This window comes from Carlito syrichta, unplaced genomic scaffold (assembly GCF_000164805.1).
Source record: "Carlito syrichta isolate Samal-C Ts95f unplaced genomic scaffold, Tarsius_syrichta-2.0.1 Scaffold303772, whole genome shotgun sequence".
Lineage (NCBI taxonomy): Eukaryota > Metazoa > Chordata > Mammalia > Primates > Tarsiidae > Carlito > Carlito syrichta.
The window spans coordinates 198,719-216,019 of NW_007247868.1; the positions used below are offsets into that span (position 1 = coordinate 198,719).

At 34.8% G+C, this 17,301-nt stretch overlaps 1 protein-coding gene across 3 annotated transcripts in view; it reads left to right on the top strand.

Moving 5' to 3' along the window:
• Positions 1 to 17,301, top strand: part of UNC13C (unc-13 homolog C) — a 390,922-nt gene that overhangs the window by 197,604 nt on the left and 176,017 nt on the right. For all 3 annotated transcript variants that reach the window (XM_008059183.2, XM_021712948.1, XM_021712950.1), the window contains one exon: positions 4,149 to 4,234. In XM_008059183.2, coding sequence (XP_008057374.1) covers positions 4,149 to 4,234 — 86 coding nt within the window. The remainder of the gene's footprint in view (positions 1 to 4,148; positions 4,235 to 17,301) is intronic.

Sequence of the window (17,301 nt, forward strand, 5' to 3'; positions counted from 1 at the left end):
GGCTGGGCGACAGAGTGAGACTCCAACCAAAAAAAAAAAAAAAAAAAGAAGTAGATCTTGAGATTTAAATTTGAAACAGGTTTACTACTTAAAATATTAAGTCAATCATTTGAACTGTAAATATTTTAAGGAAAAACCAATAAACTAGTACAAAAATAGAGAAAAAATAGCTGCGAAGACATTTTCAATGTTAGGGGACTTTTAAAAATTGTATGTAAAAATAGGGATATAAAAGAAATATGGTCAAGAACCCATATTTCTATTTCTGATCCAGTCATTGATTTGTTTCATGTTTCATCAGTACATATTTCCTAAGCTTTAATGTTCTTGAGTCTAAAATGAGTGTTGTCAAAGTTTCCTTTACATCTCCTCAAAGTATAAAACAAAACAAAAACTCATTGAATATTTGCTGGTTTTTAAGCAGAGAGATCACAGGGCTCAAATCTTGACCACCAATTCCTCATTTGTAAAATGGGAATAATAACTAGAGATTTTATGATAAATAAATAAATATTATTTGTCTCTCAGAATAAATTATATGTATATATAGTAAAATGCCTATGGATTTTCTTCAAAATAGAGTTTCTAAAACTTTTTATGTTTAGAAAAATAATTATATTCAGTTTTACATGACTGTCTGAAGTAGAAAATAAAAATTCTAATGCTTAGGTATCATATCTGTGAAGAAAATCAATAAAAACTAAAAATATTACTCACCTAACCTAAGCCTTACAGATTTTCAGTACAGTGTGTTTCTTTCCAGCTAAATACTTCTTTACATATAAGCATAGATATTCATTTACTGTTTATTTTTATTTTGTGTATTTAACCTAAAATATAGGATTATATCATGTATATTAGTCTGTAAGTTACTTTGTTCATCTAACACTGCCTGATAGATATCTTATGTCAATTCAAGCAGGCCTACCTTGTACATTTTCACTTCAGCATATACCTTGTTCATTTTAATAGCTGCATATTATTTTGCAGTATCATATGACATCTGGATCATGCAGCCAATGGGGAGACTCCTAAGGCACAGAGCAGAAAAGAGGGGTGAGGGCAACACGGGTGTTGGTAAAGCATAAGAACTGGAGACCTGTAGAAAGTCATTAGATAACTAGGAGGAAATCAGATTCAAAAAAGCTTGAATTTTCATCACATTTTTATGCTTTCCAGTCTATAAAGTAAAAAAGCTTCACTCTTATTCCAGTTGAAATTTCTTTGCGTACTAGAGACGGTAAACATCTTTTTTCCTATGTTTGTTAGACTTTTGTGTTTTTTCATTTTAAATTGCCCATTCATCTCAGCCATTTTTTCCTATAACTTTGTAACAGTTCTTTTCATATTAATAATATTATTACTTTTCCATATATATACATTGTATATATTTTTCCGGTGTGGGTTGTTTTTATTCTAAATGGTAGTTTCGGTTTTGCCTTTTAGACCACATCGTTTTGCCTTTAAACCACATCGTTTTGAAGAATGAAAACCAAACTTGACAGTGCTTCTCCATATCTTAAGTTTAGACTCTGTGTTTTAAATTTATCTAGTTGAAGCTTCCAAATTAAAGAAAAATATATTTTAGAAATTACTTTTAGAGTTTCTTCTTACGATAATTACAACCACTAACTGGGGAGCAAAGTTTATTCTGTCCACCAATGAAGATCTTTCAAAAGTATACACAAATCTTACTTTCTTTAGCTAACTTCTGTAAATGACTGCACCAGTAATTCTTCTGCATCTAATATGTCTCTTTTAATGGTATACCATGTTCCTTGAAGTCACACCAACTCAAGAGGAGAAAATAGAGTAGGAAAACTGCACCTTAGTATATATTTGTCTCTTTTTGCTCATGTTCTTTGGTCTAGTTCCTCAGTATCTCTTCAAATATAGTTGACATTCTTCATTCTCCATTTTTCTTCTTCATATTTTTGTTTTCTGTGCTTATCTTTTTCTGATCCCCTTTGATATTAAAGTGGACATTATCACTTCAGCATATACCCAATTTTCTGAACACTGCTGGTGCCTAACCCCTAAAGTTCTGAATCCCTAGTTATCAAAATCACACATGCTGCTACTTCCCATTTCTATAGGGGCCAAAGTAGTCATCCTCCATTGAGAATAATTACTGTCATGATCAGTGAGAGCCAATGGTGAGTAGTTATTGTTTATCTAACTCTTGATATAGAAAAACCATTTTCTCCAACCACATCTTTTACCCTGTAGTTTCCATCATAGGACCTTTTGCAATATGCGTGTGTGTGTTTGCTTATGAGTGTATTGCCAGTCCTACTGGATTGTAAACTTTAGAAGGGCAGACACAACGTCTGTTTTATTTAGCAGTATATTATCTGCCTTTAACATGATGCATAACGCATTGTATTTGATTAATAGCTACTTATTAAAAAACGTATAAACAAATGGCCTCAGAAGTTATTTGCATTGTTATCTTTTATTACTTGTGAATTTATAATTTTTTATAAAATAAATAAAGCATTACAAATATAATTGATGACTTATGCACACATATATCTCCCTAAATACAATTCCCTTTACTTCTTGCTTGAACATAACTACTAGCATAATTTTTATATATTTTGTATTCCCATGAATTTTGTATAACTTTATGGTGTCTGCATGTTTACATTGGAAAAGCATATCAGATATGTTCCAATTCCCTCCCCTTGAGGCATCAGTTATATTGAAAGCAAAGACTGACAGCATGGGACGCTCCACAGAAAGAGCTGAAAACTGAGAAGCAAAGTTTATTCTGTCTCTTAATTGAAATTAAAAACTTACAAAGTAGTGAATCCTGGTGAACACTGCAATCACACAGCTGGGGCTGCAAAAGTCTAGATTCTAGGAGTAAGTGTAAAAAAAAGCTGACCTGCTTTGAATGGGTTCAGTTCCTAATCATCTCTCCACCCCAAAAACACTACCATCAGAAGAAAAATAAATCCTTCTTGGAAGAACTACCATCATCCAGAGAAACAAATTATATGTATGCTGTTTTCAAATGCAAAACATGTTTTATTTAGTCAAAAATAACTAGGTAGCTAGGCATTATAAGAGATTAATATAATGAAATTTAGAGACAGATGTTATAATAATTATAATTAATCATGTTAAGAAATTAACAAAATGGAGAATATCAGCCATAAACTCAAAACTCCTAAAAGAATTAAATGGAGATTCTAGAGCAGAAAGGTAGAACAGATTAAATTAATAAGTCAATATATGTACTTTAAGAGTAGGGTTAGACATAACTGAAGAGAGAATTAGTAAACATGAAGATAATGCAGAAGAAAATATCCAGATTGAGGCTCAAGGAAACAAAAGGTGAGAAATAAATAACAAAATATTTATAAGAATTAGCCACACACTGGGCTGTAAAGCAAATCTCAACAAATTTTAAAGGATTGAAATTATTTAGACTATATCCTTTGACTTTAGTCTAATTATGGCAGAAAACAGCAACTAAAATATACTTAAGGGATTTCTGTACAGTTAGAAGTAAAATAGTGGAAAGTAAAATTATAAAATATTTTTGTTGAAATAACAAAAAGTATTATATATCAATTGTATAGAATATAGCTAAAAGAGATTCCTAAAAGAAATGTATACCTTAAATACAGTTAGAAAGGAAGTAAGGCCAACAATGAATTATGTAAGTATCTTTCTTGAGAAGATAGAAGGAACAACACTTTAAACCCAGAGAAAGTAAAAGATAGGGAATAACAAAGCGCAGAAATTGATGACATAGGAGAAAAACACATCGTCATATGATTATTACTAAACTTAAAATGTAAATTATTTTATCACCCCAAAGTTTCATTATATTATTTTATAGTCAACCCCTCTCCTATCCCAGTCCCCTGGCAACCACCGATAAGTATTCTGTCCTGAAATTTCTGCCTTTGCAATAATGTATTATAAATGGAATCATAAAGTCTGTAGACTTTGAGTCTGACTTCTCTCATTTAGCATAATCATAATTCGTTTTCTACCTGTGAAAATAATAAAGAGAAATTTCATTAAAATATTTATGAACTATGTAATAACTACTGTGATATATATGTAAAATGAGGTATTTTGTTTTTTAGGCATATCTTTTTTGAAACACTAATAAAGTATGTTTGTTTTAGGTTTCCCCAAGAACTGAACATGGGAAAATTAAGTGCTGAAATTATGTGGACTCTTTTTGCTCTGGATATGAAATATGCATTAGAAGGTAAATACAAATATTTATACCTGTTAGAATATGTGTTTTAGGCCAGGTATGGTGACTCGTGTCTATAATCCCAGCACTTTGAGAAGCTGAGGTGGGAAGATAGCTTGAGGCCAGAAGTTTGAGATTAGGCTGTGCAGCATAGCAAGACCCCATTTCTACAAAAAAAGAAGAAAAAAGTATTCAGGCACAGTGGTGTGCATTTGTAGTCTTTAGGACTTGGGAAGCTGAGGTGAGAAGATTGTTTGAGCCTAGGAGGTCAAGGCTGCAGTGTGCCATAATCATGCAACTGCACTCTATCCTGGACAATATAGCAACACCCTGTCTCAGCATATGTTTTTAGTTAAATGGTGATTTTACGTTCTTGGCTTTAAATGCAAATAACTGATACATTAAAGTATTGATCTGTTTAGTTCTAAAACTTATTTGCACATTGTAGGAAGATAAAGCCCTCAAAGTATTTAAAAGCCTTAAAGTGTGTACATTTTTAATCAGGTAGTCTAAGTTGCAGGATCATAATGAATATTTCACTTACAGGATAATGCTCAGATGCAAGAATACTTTATGCCACTTTATTTACCAAAACAGAACATATTGAGGGTATGAATGAGAAGCTGAGTCCAAATATTTGTCTACATAGACTTGGAAATCAATACCCACAGGTAGGCAGTTAAAATCTGACCAAAGTCTGCACAGGATAATCCAAAGGCTCTTTACCAGAAACTTTACTCACAGTAAGTTGAAATTATACAATGTAGAGAAAGAGAAATACAACTCTAAGTTAAACAATTCTGTAAATAGTCTTTGAGCACCCACACGTGTTTAGAGTTGGAGATAGATCCATAAAACAGGTTTCTATCCTCTAGCAAATAACAAAATTTATTTACAAATTATTAAAGAAATATATATTGAGCCCATAGACACTAAATGCTCATTGGTACACCGAATGTGGAGAACAAGACAGCCATGGTCCCTGCCCTCATCTTGATTATGGAGAACAGCTACAAGTATGCAGACAGTTGCAATATGGAATGGTGAGAACTAATAATGGCAAGAGAAGCACCTCAATCAGACTTGGGGCCAAGGGACAAGGCAGGTTTTCTAGAGGAGTTTCCTCTCAGAAATTGTTATCTTGACAAAGGAGAAGTAGAAGCAAGAGAGGTTTTGGTAGAGGACAGAGAATTAGCAATTAGAGTGAGTACAAGATCTATTTGAGAATAGAGAACATAGTGGGCCTGATGAAGAAGAGGTAGCATCAAGTGAGTCTGGAGAAATTGGCAGGGACCAGCATACCGGGCCTTGAGGATCATGGTGAGGCATTTGACTCTCTGCTAAGGGAAACAAAGTATCATAAAGGATTTTCAGCAGAGGAATGTCTTGTTCAGATTTGCAACTTAGAAAAAGCATTTTGACTGCAGTATTAAAGATTAGGAGGGTAAGAGTGCTTGAAAGATCATGCTCATTGTGCTATTGTTTAATAGCTTTGCTAATGTGAGCTTGCTGCACCAGGTTGCACAGGGAACATCAGAAGTTATTTTAATAAAAGGGTACACATTAAATTAAATATGTAACTTACTGGCAAATTCAGGGTCTTCTATTAGATAAATCAGGAGAGGTTTTTCTAATCTTTAAAATTACACCAGAACTGCTTAGCAAACTCTTCATCCTCCAATGAGGTGGTCTTTCTCCCATGTGTTAATGACCCAGCCCTTCCTACCTCTACCTCTTTCTCTGCCTCCTATCAGGCATATTCTTTTATGCCCCTCTGCTTTCATTGTCCCTTGGGGGTCCAAAAACTCTCTTAAATCAGAAAGGAGCCACCAGCCCACTAAGCAAAAAAAAATTTTTTTTTTCAGATAGCATTTACTCCTCTAGGCTTATCCTCTACATTCTCACACCTTCCTTGAATGTCTATCAGACATCTCAAACTCTGTAGAGTCAATATAGAACTCTTCAACTTTGTCAAAAGCTACCTTTCCCCTGCTGTTCCCTATTGCAATTATTGTGACTATCATTCATCTGGTTGTTTGAGTCAAGCATGTAGGGGTTATTTTTAATTCCTTTCTTGTCCTAACCACAAAGTTTATTCCTGCATTAGAGTTTTTTGTTTGTTTGTTCATTTGTTGGTTTGTTTGTTTTGCCAGTTGATCTACTGCCTGGACTTCTTTTTTCACCAAGTTTTATAAAGTAGTCATGTAGGACTCAGCTAATGCAGCCTTCTCAGAGAGGATTTCTATGATGACAGTATCTATAGTTGCCATCAGGAATACTTTATTTTAATCCTTTGCATAACAACTGATTACCTTTTATTTGTTTATTTATGCTTGTTCACTTGATTGCTTCTTATGTGCCTTCCTCACCACAATGTAAATTCTTTGTCTATGATATTTACCAATGTATCTATATTACCTAGAATGATGACTAGAAAATAGAAGCTACTCAAAAACTACTTGTTGAGTAAGTAAATTAAAAACTTTATCAGATAACCTCAACTCAACGGTATAGTGAAAAGGGCAGTGGAGTAAACTTCGATTTGTGATCTTTTGCGGTGTAATCTTGGGAACATTCCAAGAGGTCAGCATCTTTGTGTTTCATTGTCCTCCCCTTTTGCTTGAATGAAACAAAACTCAATGAATTTTGAAACATTTATTGCTTCTTTGTATTGTAATACTGTATAAGCCAAATATTACAGAAAATGGATAATTAACTTGACCACTTAAATTTTATTAATCCTTGAGTAAATGTAACTGGGGATTTTGGTAAAATTTTACATAACAATATTTTCCGTATTGAACTCTTCAGCATACTTCACATATATTTTGAAGGTTAAAATGTTTTGTTGCATTTTAGTCGAATAGGTGGCCTTACTAATGACATTTTAAATTTATAGTTCTTTGGGAAAAAAAATAACTATATTGACTATGTGTCAGTTCATAACACAAGCCTGGCATGTAGTAGGTGCTCAATAAATAATAGTTGGATGAAAATCTAAGGTGCACTAAAACAGTGTCTATGTGAATATGCATACATAGGTTAACTACATAATTAATTCAGAACTATTAACATTTAGATGAGTCAGGCATTGCACATTGTTAAAAGTTCCTATATGTTTTGTAGCCCATTCTGTGTTTCAGTACATTATTCAGCAGTTTAATTGTCCATATTGATGTTTTGACAACAACATAGTAAAGTTTCAGCTCATCAGAATGCCTTTAGCCTCAATTGTTAGCCAAAGACGTTCTAATATATAACAATCTATTTTGCATTAGCAAACACAGCATATGGTAAAACTCCATTTTTATGAGATAGGCCACATTTTAGCCATCAAACAGATTTTACAGGCTGGTTAATAAAAGTAAGCTGTCAGGCTGTATAATCTGAAGTCTGAAAACATTTCATTAAATCCCCTATGTCATCTAATGTGTAAATAGAGATCAGTGAGAGTACATGTTGAGAGTAGACGTTGAGAATCAGGGTAAGACCAAGGTAGACAGATATGTTTCAGCCCCTCCTTCCTGAGCTTGCTCTGTTTTTTCCTTCCCACTCCCTATCTGCCTTGCTCCTTCTTCATCTACACCTGGTATACTCAAGGTTTTCCAGTAGGTTAATTACACTAAGGTGTGTGGGACATCTGATTATTCTTTCCAAAATATCTGAAATCAAAATAAGGAAGGAAAAATATTATAATTAAAAACCAGGAGGGGTGGGGTGGCAAATAAATCCTGTGTATACTGATGAGTTGTAAGTCACCATGTGCAAAGAAAAGTAAGACAATAAAATGGAAACTAGAAATGAAGCATATTACCCTCTGCTTTTCACTTTCTAAACATGTTCCCCCAAATTTAGGAGTTTTGCCTTATTTCATCTTTACTTTGAAGGAAAGCATCACTGTTAATTCAGTTGACCTAAAGAGGGAAGCACAGAACCTTTTTTGAACTTGCAAGAAATGCATTTCACAGTTTCTTCCTCTGGCAGTTCCCTTCCATTCTTCCAGTCCCCTCCTCCCTTGCAATTAAGTTGAAACTTCTTGTTTTATATTTCTGGAGTAGACAGAGTGGGTAAACTGTATGTGTAATTAATATAGAAACATGCTGACTCAAGTATTTTGTTTCTAAATAACAGGAAATAAAAAGAAATATCCAAGAGTTTTTGTGATGCTATTATTCATGTAAACCTTGACCATCAACTAATTCACCTTATTATCTATTTCAATAAGAAGCAATTAAAATATGTTGACCTGAGTAATACACCCTGCTCCTTTGAAAGAGATGAACTTATGCAAGTAGATGTGTAATTATAACTGGTCAGTCACTTTCTCTGGTTCCAAGTTAGAAATTAATCAAATGGCAAAAACCTGGCTAAGCTAACTTTTTGGACATGAATATGGTACCACTAGCAGTATAAGCAAATCCATTGGTTGAATATACTTTTTGTATGTTCTGAAATTAAGTTCAATGGCTTTAAAGTCTGAACTTTAGCAGAATCTCAGGTAGAGGAGTTTCCAAAAGCCCGGTAACTTGGCTGTGTAGGTTCAGGAGAGCTAGCATGAATTAGATATTATTAGTTGATACATGATTAGTATATGTATATAACATAAAGGTCTTGATGGGCATTTTCTCCCTACCTGAACTCAGACTCCAACAAGAAAATTTTAGTTTCACCTAACTTAATTCTGCTTGTTTGGTTTTAAAATAAACAGCAACAGTAAACACTGGCAATTCAAGGATCTAGTTAGGTAGCCTGGTAATCTGTGCTCCTAGAATACACTAAGCTCTACCACATTTTTTGTTTGAGATGATATTAGAATTTAAATTTCTTGTTATCTAAGTTCTGAAGTTCCAGTCAAGACGTAGACCAGGACTGTAGCGACTGAAGACTTGATGGGCAGGGTGATCTCCTTCTTAGGTGGCACACTCATGGGACTGTCAAGTAGTTGTGGGCTGTCGGTGCAAGACCTCTTTTTCTCCACCAAGAGGTCTCCACAAACTGCTTGATTGTCAAAGCAGCTCACCTCTCCTAGAATGAGCAATGCAAGAGAAAGGATCGAAGCTGCCATCTTTTATGATCTAGACTATGAAGCTACACTCAGTCACTTCTGCAATATCTTGTTGGTCACACAGTTCAGCTTGTTCATTGTGGGAGGGACTGTATGAGGACATGAACTCCAAGAGTCAAGAGTCACTGATGTCATATGGAAGGCTGGATAGCACAGTTAGTATTTGTCTCTCTGATAATTGCTTTATAATATTAACATATTCTTATATTAAGGAACATTGTAGTTGTTTGTGATTATTTTAAACAAATAATAATCAACAAGAGTAAAACCAATTTTCTTCCTTTTGTACTTTTCCCTCAACCCCTCTCACAACTACAAGAAAAGTAGGTGAGCATGAATTAATTGTTGAAATGTTATAAAAATAAATTAACTTCCAAGAAGCTAAGGCCCTTACTAGCCCTCTTTAATTTTCCTGGCTAAACTCCTCTGGAAAGGGAAGTCTGGTTCACTGATAGGAAATGAGCCCCACAGTCTCAAGAAAGGCATTTATTGATCTCTTTTGCTCTCCTCATTTCAGAATAGTGGTTTTCAACTCTGGATGTATTTCAGAATCACTGGGGGCAGAAACCAGGTTTTTTAAAAAAATTATCAGGTTTTTAATTTTATTTAGCAGTCACCTATTTAACACTGGCTAGGCACTGATCTAAGTGATTTACAAATATTAGTTCATTTGATCCTCATAACAAGCCCATGAGATTACTACTATTATTGTCTTCCTTTTATAGATGATAAAATTGAGGTACAGAGAGATTATTTTGCTAGTAACATAGCAATTGAATGGAACAGCCAAGATTCTCAGTGATTCCAATATATATACATGATTCAGTATCACTGTTCATATGTTAATTAAACTTTGGAGGCCTTCTTTGGGAGCATGATGAAATATGCAGGCTCTATTGCAACCCCTCCAACTTTGTCTCATTCACCTTTCTGCTCACTCATCTCTAATCACACTGTCCTCATGGCTTTCTTCACTGGGTCAAATTTGTTCCCACACCAGAGCATTCATGCATACTCTTTCTACCACCAATAGAGCTCTTCCCCCTCTCTTCATGTCTGGTTTCTTTTCATCTTTCAGGTCTCAGTTCACAGATCATTATCTTCCATAACCCTGTCCTAACCATCCTATCCTTTCCCACTTTCCCACATGTCTCCACCCCTCTTTTTTCCCCCAAAACACTTACTTATATCTTGATCATATTACTTGGCCTAGTTGTTTGTTTCCTTGTATATTTTTTTTTCTCTTTCTGTTCTTGTTTATTTTTTTCTTTTTCTGCTTGTACATGTTTCATTCGCAATCCAATGCAAAAAATATACTCTTAAATGCCATAGTAACACATACACACACACACATACACACACACACACACATACACACACACAAGGTTGCTACATACCTCATTGCTGAATATCACTGCAGCCACCTTTGAAGTATTCCCTTTGAGAAGCCATGTACCAATATCAGCATCTAGTTCACACATCGAAGCAATTTTGGAACCCATTTTCTGGAATGTCCATTAGAGCTGTTATCATATTATATTTGATGTCCTGAATGTCATCAAATGCCTTTCTTTCAATATTTCCTTTATTTTCAGGTAAATAAAAAAGTCATTGGGGATCAAATCAAGTGAGTAGGGAGGATGTTCCAATACAGTTATTTGTACAGTGCTGCCAACATAAACACACGGTTGCAAGTTTGCAAACTTAATTGTCAGACTTCAGCAAATAATGATAACAGCTCTGACTGCCATTTCAGAAAAAAAGAGTTCCAAAATTGCTTTGATGGGTGGACTAGGCACTGTCATCTGTGCATAACTTCCCAAGGGAAGTACTTTGAAGGTGCCCTAGTGATATTCAGCAATGAGGTACATAGCACATTTTCTAGGATGGTTCATGAACCTAATTGTTGGACCTCATACACACAAAATCAAAACAAAAATTTCATAAAACATGGATAAGGAAACATTTTGATAAGGATAGTGGCAATAAACTGAAATTTTATTTCTTCATATGCATTTGTATATATGCTATATATACATATATCTGTATATGCCTATACAATATATTACATATAACTAATATATATTTATGTATGTATATATATACTCACATGTTTAAATTCTGATCATAACTCTCCAAATTGATATCATGATCTGCTGAAGTGTTGAAACCAGCAGTTTAATAATCACTGCTATTAAAAATAAGCTTCACAGAGTCAGAAACCTTAAAATCTCATTTACAGTTGAAACTCCAATTCAAAAATAATCATTGAATAATTTAAAAATATACTATTCTACCTTAAATCTCATAAGAGATATATTCAAATACTTTTCTATGTTAAGAAATTTGTCAATATAATACAGCATGTATGTAATTGTCCCAATTATATTTGTAAATTTGATACACTTTGGGGCCTGTTTTTGTGCACCCCACTCTTTATTTTAAAATATTTATAATGAAAATGTTATATTTAAGCATAAAAATGTTTTCTCTTAAGACCAATTAAGATGTTTTTGACTAATTATCATGTCTCTTAAGCAAGGTATTTGGAACATTTGAATATGAAAATGTTTAGTAAGTCATAATTGCCAGAAGGAAAATGTGATAGGAGTGAAATCAAGAAAATAAAGTTGGTATTGGCTGAAAACAAGGGAATGGAGCAAACTGCAGTTTGCATGTCATTATCTTAACACAATATGTTTTCACTTATGTGAAAAGTATATATTTAACTTTATTTTTTCCCTATAGTTTTCTTGCTGTTAACTTTTCATCCACATACCATCTGGGAAAAGAAAAAAGCCAAAGAAGAAGTGATAAAACTTTAGTTAGATATTCTTCCTTATTAGTGGTCTTCAGGAAACAAACTGACAGCAAATGATAAAATTAGCTTAGAAAACTCAATTTAAGCAAGAAATAGAAATATTTACATATTATGGTCTTAGATGCTAATTGCTGCCTTGCTGCCTAGTAAACAATTATTTAGGCACAAATGAACTTATCTAAACTACTTGAACTTTAGTTTTAGAGCTTGTAAATTATTTAATGAGTTATCGCCTCATTAAATAAACTCAATCACAAGTTTAGCAAAGCATATAGATATACAGATATAACCAAAGAATAAAAATAGCTGTCACTATTTTTGTAATATTTGGTAAAAAAATTTTGTATAGAGATTGCTGATACTCAGCCAAGTGAAGATGTTTTTGCAGCAAGGGAAACCTGAGAAGGAAATTGGCATGGAATCAGCTTTCCAGAAACTTTCTCCTTAAGAAACCATGTTATTTTCTTTTGTTTTTTATTTGGAAAACTTCCAGGGAAAATGCTGAAGGAATGACTTAATTCTTGGGGTGATTGTCAGTTATATAGGTTATAAATGCAACATAGTTACAACTTGAGAAAGGGGAAGGACGTATCTAAAGTCCCTTTTTTCTTTATATCAGACCTCTTCAAGCTTGATAGATATAAAGCAAGTGTATGGTGTGTGTTATGTTATCAAGGAACTACCTGTGAGTAGCTTGTGGTGAGTAACCTCAGACTCCTATTAATCCTGTATGGACAGAATATTCAATTTGGCAAAAAGAGTTGAATTAAGGATTTAGAAAAGGGTATTTTTAGAAGATTAGTAGAAGAAAAAGATTGAGATTAGACTTGGTGACAGTCTGATGGCTAGAAAGGATATGAGCAGATTAGAGCATAGGGAACAGCTTGGAGAGAAAACGGAGATATTCAATGGGGAAATTGAGTACATCATGCTGTGTTCTGTGCTGGTAACTCTCTTCTCCATCTTCCCAAGAAATATCGAAGCACCCTACATTACTTGTCATTGGAAGTTTTCTTTAGGAGTGCTCCAAAATTCTGATTCTGACTTCAAAATGGACCTCGACTAGAGCTGAGGCTGGCAATTACACAATGCCATATGCTACAAGAAACACCTATCCTTTCTCTCCCATCAGGGACCACTTAAGCATGTGTGAGAGTGTGAGTGACATCAGCATGGAATTTATTGTTTTAAAAGAAGACAAATTATAAATTTTAGTGCAACCACTATAGTGAGTAAAAACTTCACTGTGGCATATCACACAACTCACTGTGTATATGGCAGGGTGCCACAATACCTTGATCAAAAATCACTGCTCTGACTTATTAGAGGAAGTAAGATGATAAAAACTGGACATGGGGTGTTGAGGTGTGGTTACATTTGAAGATTCCACAATGAAGAAAGACAACCAATAGTAAGTGGTTCACACACAGGAAAACACAAACACAGGTGAATCATGACCTCAGTTATGAGGCTAAAGAATTTTCATCTTGTGCTGCACATAAGAAAAACTTATAGAGATATCCAGGCATGAGAGAGCTTGCTAATAGGCCCAAAAGCAAATGAGTCCTAGAATGTGAGGTGGTTCCTTTCTCAATGATTGTAGTCCTTTTTAATGCTATTATTCAGAGGGATTTCTTTACTGCCTGAGAATTTAGTCTGGATGAATGGTCTTCACACTTTGCTCTATAGCCGGGGTCCCCAACCTCCTGGTAATGGACAGGTTCTGGTCTGTGTGACCTGTTAGGAACCTCGCTACACAGCAAGAGGCAAGCAGTGGGCAAGTGAGGGAGGTTTCATATGTAGTTGCAGTCACTACCCATCACTCACATTACCACCTGAGTTGGGCTCTGCCACCTGTTGGATCACCAGCGGCATTAGATTCTCATAGGAGCGTGAACCCAATTATAAACTGTCCATGTGAGGGATCTTATGAGAATCTAATGACTGATGGTCTGAGGTGGAGCTGAGGCGGTGATGCTAGCACCGGGGAGTGGCTGCAATTACAGATTAACATTAGCAGTGAGGTTTGGTTGCACAGAGACCATAATAAATCAATTGTTTGCAGACTCATTTCAAAATCATAATTTCAAAATAACATTTCATTATAATTCTAATGTACTAATAGGAGAAATAAAGTGCACAATAAATGTAATGCACTTGAATCATCTTGAAACTATACCCCTCCCCCTCCCACGCCCCTGTCTATGAAATAAATGATCTTCCACAAAGCCAGTCCCTGAGCCAAAAAGACTGGGGATGGCTAATCTATGGAACACTAAGTCAAAACTTTAGAGCCTGCTTTGGTGGTAGCTGGGCTGTCAGGGAGAAGGACTACTACACCGCTAATTATTCTTCTATTTGATAACGTGTCCTTATTAGTCATCTGTTGCTGTGTGCCAAATTATTTCCAAAGTAAGTGCTTAAAACAATGCAAGTTTGTCATCTTAGTACTATAGGTCAGGAAGTCTGATGTGGGTCTTATTGGGCTAAATCAGTGTGTTGGCAGGGCTGCTTTTCTTTATGTAGACTCTAGGGAAGAATTCATTTTCCTGTATTTTACAAGTTTCTAGAGGCTTTCCATAGTTCTTGGTTTGTGGTCACCTTCCATCTCCTAGTTCAGTAATATCTATTCAAGATTTTCTCAAATCGCTTTATCACTAATTCTTCTTTCTCTTCCACATTTAAGTAACCTGGTAATGAAACTGAGCTGAACTGGAAATCCAGGATTATCTTTTTATCTTAAGTTCAGCTGATCAGCAAATTTAATTCAAACTGTAACCTTAACTTCTCTTTGTCATGTAACAGAACATACTCATATTCAGTAATCTGGGCATGGCTTATCAGGGTCCTCTGTCGTAGATTTTGGTCTCTTACAAAGTTGAAATCACAGTGTTATACAAAACTGTGGTTTCAACTGAAGGTTCCACTGGTCAAGGATCTGCTTCCAAGTTCCTTCATGTGGTTGTTGGCAGAATTCAGTTTCTCAAAAGTCATCAGACTGTTGGCCTCAGTTGTTCCCTCACAATTGGCCAGTGGCCACCCTCAGTTTGACAGGTGGATCTCTCCAATATAATGTTACATTATCAAAGTGTGCAAGCCAAAAAAGCAATAAAGAGAGTCTATAGACATACACACACAAATAATGATAATCTCTTATAACCCAGTTACAGATGTGATAACTCATAACTTTTGTGGTATTCTAGTCATTAGAAGTAAGTCACTAGGTCAATAGTGTTCATAGGAAGGGGATTACTCAAGGATATGAATACCAGTAGGCAGAGATTATTTAGGGTTATTTTAAAGGCTGCCTACCACAGAGTGTTGCTTAATGATGAAGACACTGGCTTTAGTCAGACAGGATGAGTACAAAATCTGACTCCACTACTTATCAGCACATGAAATTGAGAAATTGTTATGGCAACTCTATGCCTCAATTTGTTCTTAAAAACCATACTCTTGTGAAGATTAAATGAAGTGCTACATGTAAAACGTTTAGAGAATTACCTAGCACCTAGTAATAATAGCTCAATAAATATTAGCTTTGGTGATAATGATAATAACAGTCTTCACTTGAATGAATAATTCAATGCTAAAACCTAAGTTGAAAATGATTCCATGAAATACTTTTTTTTTTTTTGAGTTGGAGTCTCACTCTGTCACCCAGACTGGAATGCAGTGGCTGCTTCCAGCTACCGCAGCCTCAACCTGCTGGGCTCCAGCGATACTTCCGCCTCAACCTTCCAAGTAGCTGGAATTACAGGCATGCGCTACCATGTCCGGCTGATTTTTTGATTTATTGTAGAGATGAGGTCTCGCTGCCGAGGCGGGTCTCGAACCCATGGGCTCAGGCAATCCACTCACCTCAGCCTCCCAAAGGCGCAGGATTACAGGTTGAGCCACCGAGCCCGGCTCCATGAAATACTTTCTAAAGCCCTGTCTAAATTAAGAATCTATGTTTTGGTAATAAGCTAAAATATCCATTTTTTCTCTTGGAATTTATAGAATATATGAAGCATAACATTTATTAAACACCCAAAGATATGACCAGATGATTTCTTCCTTGTGTAGTAAAAATGGATATGTAGTGAAATATTATCTTTCTGACTGAAAAAAAAATTTTAAAAATTAGAAAATATAAAGCAGCAAAAAAGAACATTAAAATCACCCAGTGTCATATCTAGGAGTTACATATGTACTTATCTATGTGTTTTCACAAATTTGATATAATTTTATATAACTACATTGATACCTTTAACTTTTACATAATAATTAAACACAATACTTTTTTGAAAAAACATTGCAATGCATTGTATTCTTCTATTGACATTCTCAACTTTTCTTTTTACAATCATACTCATTCTTGATTTGGTCATTTGACCAGCCTATATCTGCAAGTAATATTTCAGAATTGTACATGGATTATACATTCTAAGCCCCTGCATGTATGAAACTATCTCTCTTTTATACTTGAATGACAATGTGGCTAAGTATATAATTCTTTGATCATACCTGTTTTCTTTCAGAACTCTGTAGACACTTCTTTATTGTCTTGTAGTACATAGGGTTATAGCCAAGGAATATAAGACTAGAATTATTTTTTTCTTTGTACTCAACCTGTTCTGTTTTGTTTAACGCTAGATGACAGTTAGTTTTTTTTTTTTTCCTTCTTTTCAAAGATTGAAAATAAACTGAAGGGTTGCTTTCATTGTTAATTTTGCCTGATAATCTATGAGTCCTTAAAATTTATATTCTCAGATATCTTTTTAATTCTGAAAACATCTTTCTATTTTTCTTTTTTTTGCTTTGATCTCAGAATTTAAATCATGTCACTCTTCTGCTCATGACACTCATGACACTCCGAAGAAAATCCAAAGTCTTTCCCCTGGGCTATAAGGCCCTACCCTGTCGCTAGTGGTTCTCTCTGAACTTATCTCCTACTACTCTCAGCTCTTCCTTTACTATAGTCACTCTGACCTCTTTGCCCTTCTTCAAGCACATCAAACATACCTCCCACTTTGAGTTCTCTGCATGTCTTTTCCCTCTGCCCTTTCCCTGGATATCCACTTCAGGTCTCTGATAAGAAAGGCCTTGACACTCTATTATATCGGAAATTAAAGCCACCCCCAATTTATCACCCACTGATATGCTAATTTTGTTTATTGACTATTCCCTTTGTAGACTGTAGTAAGCTCC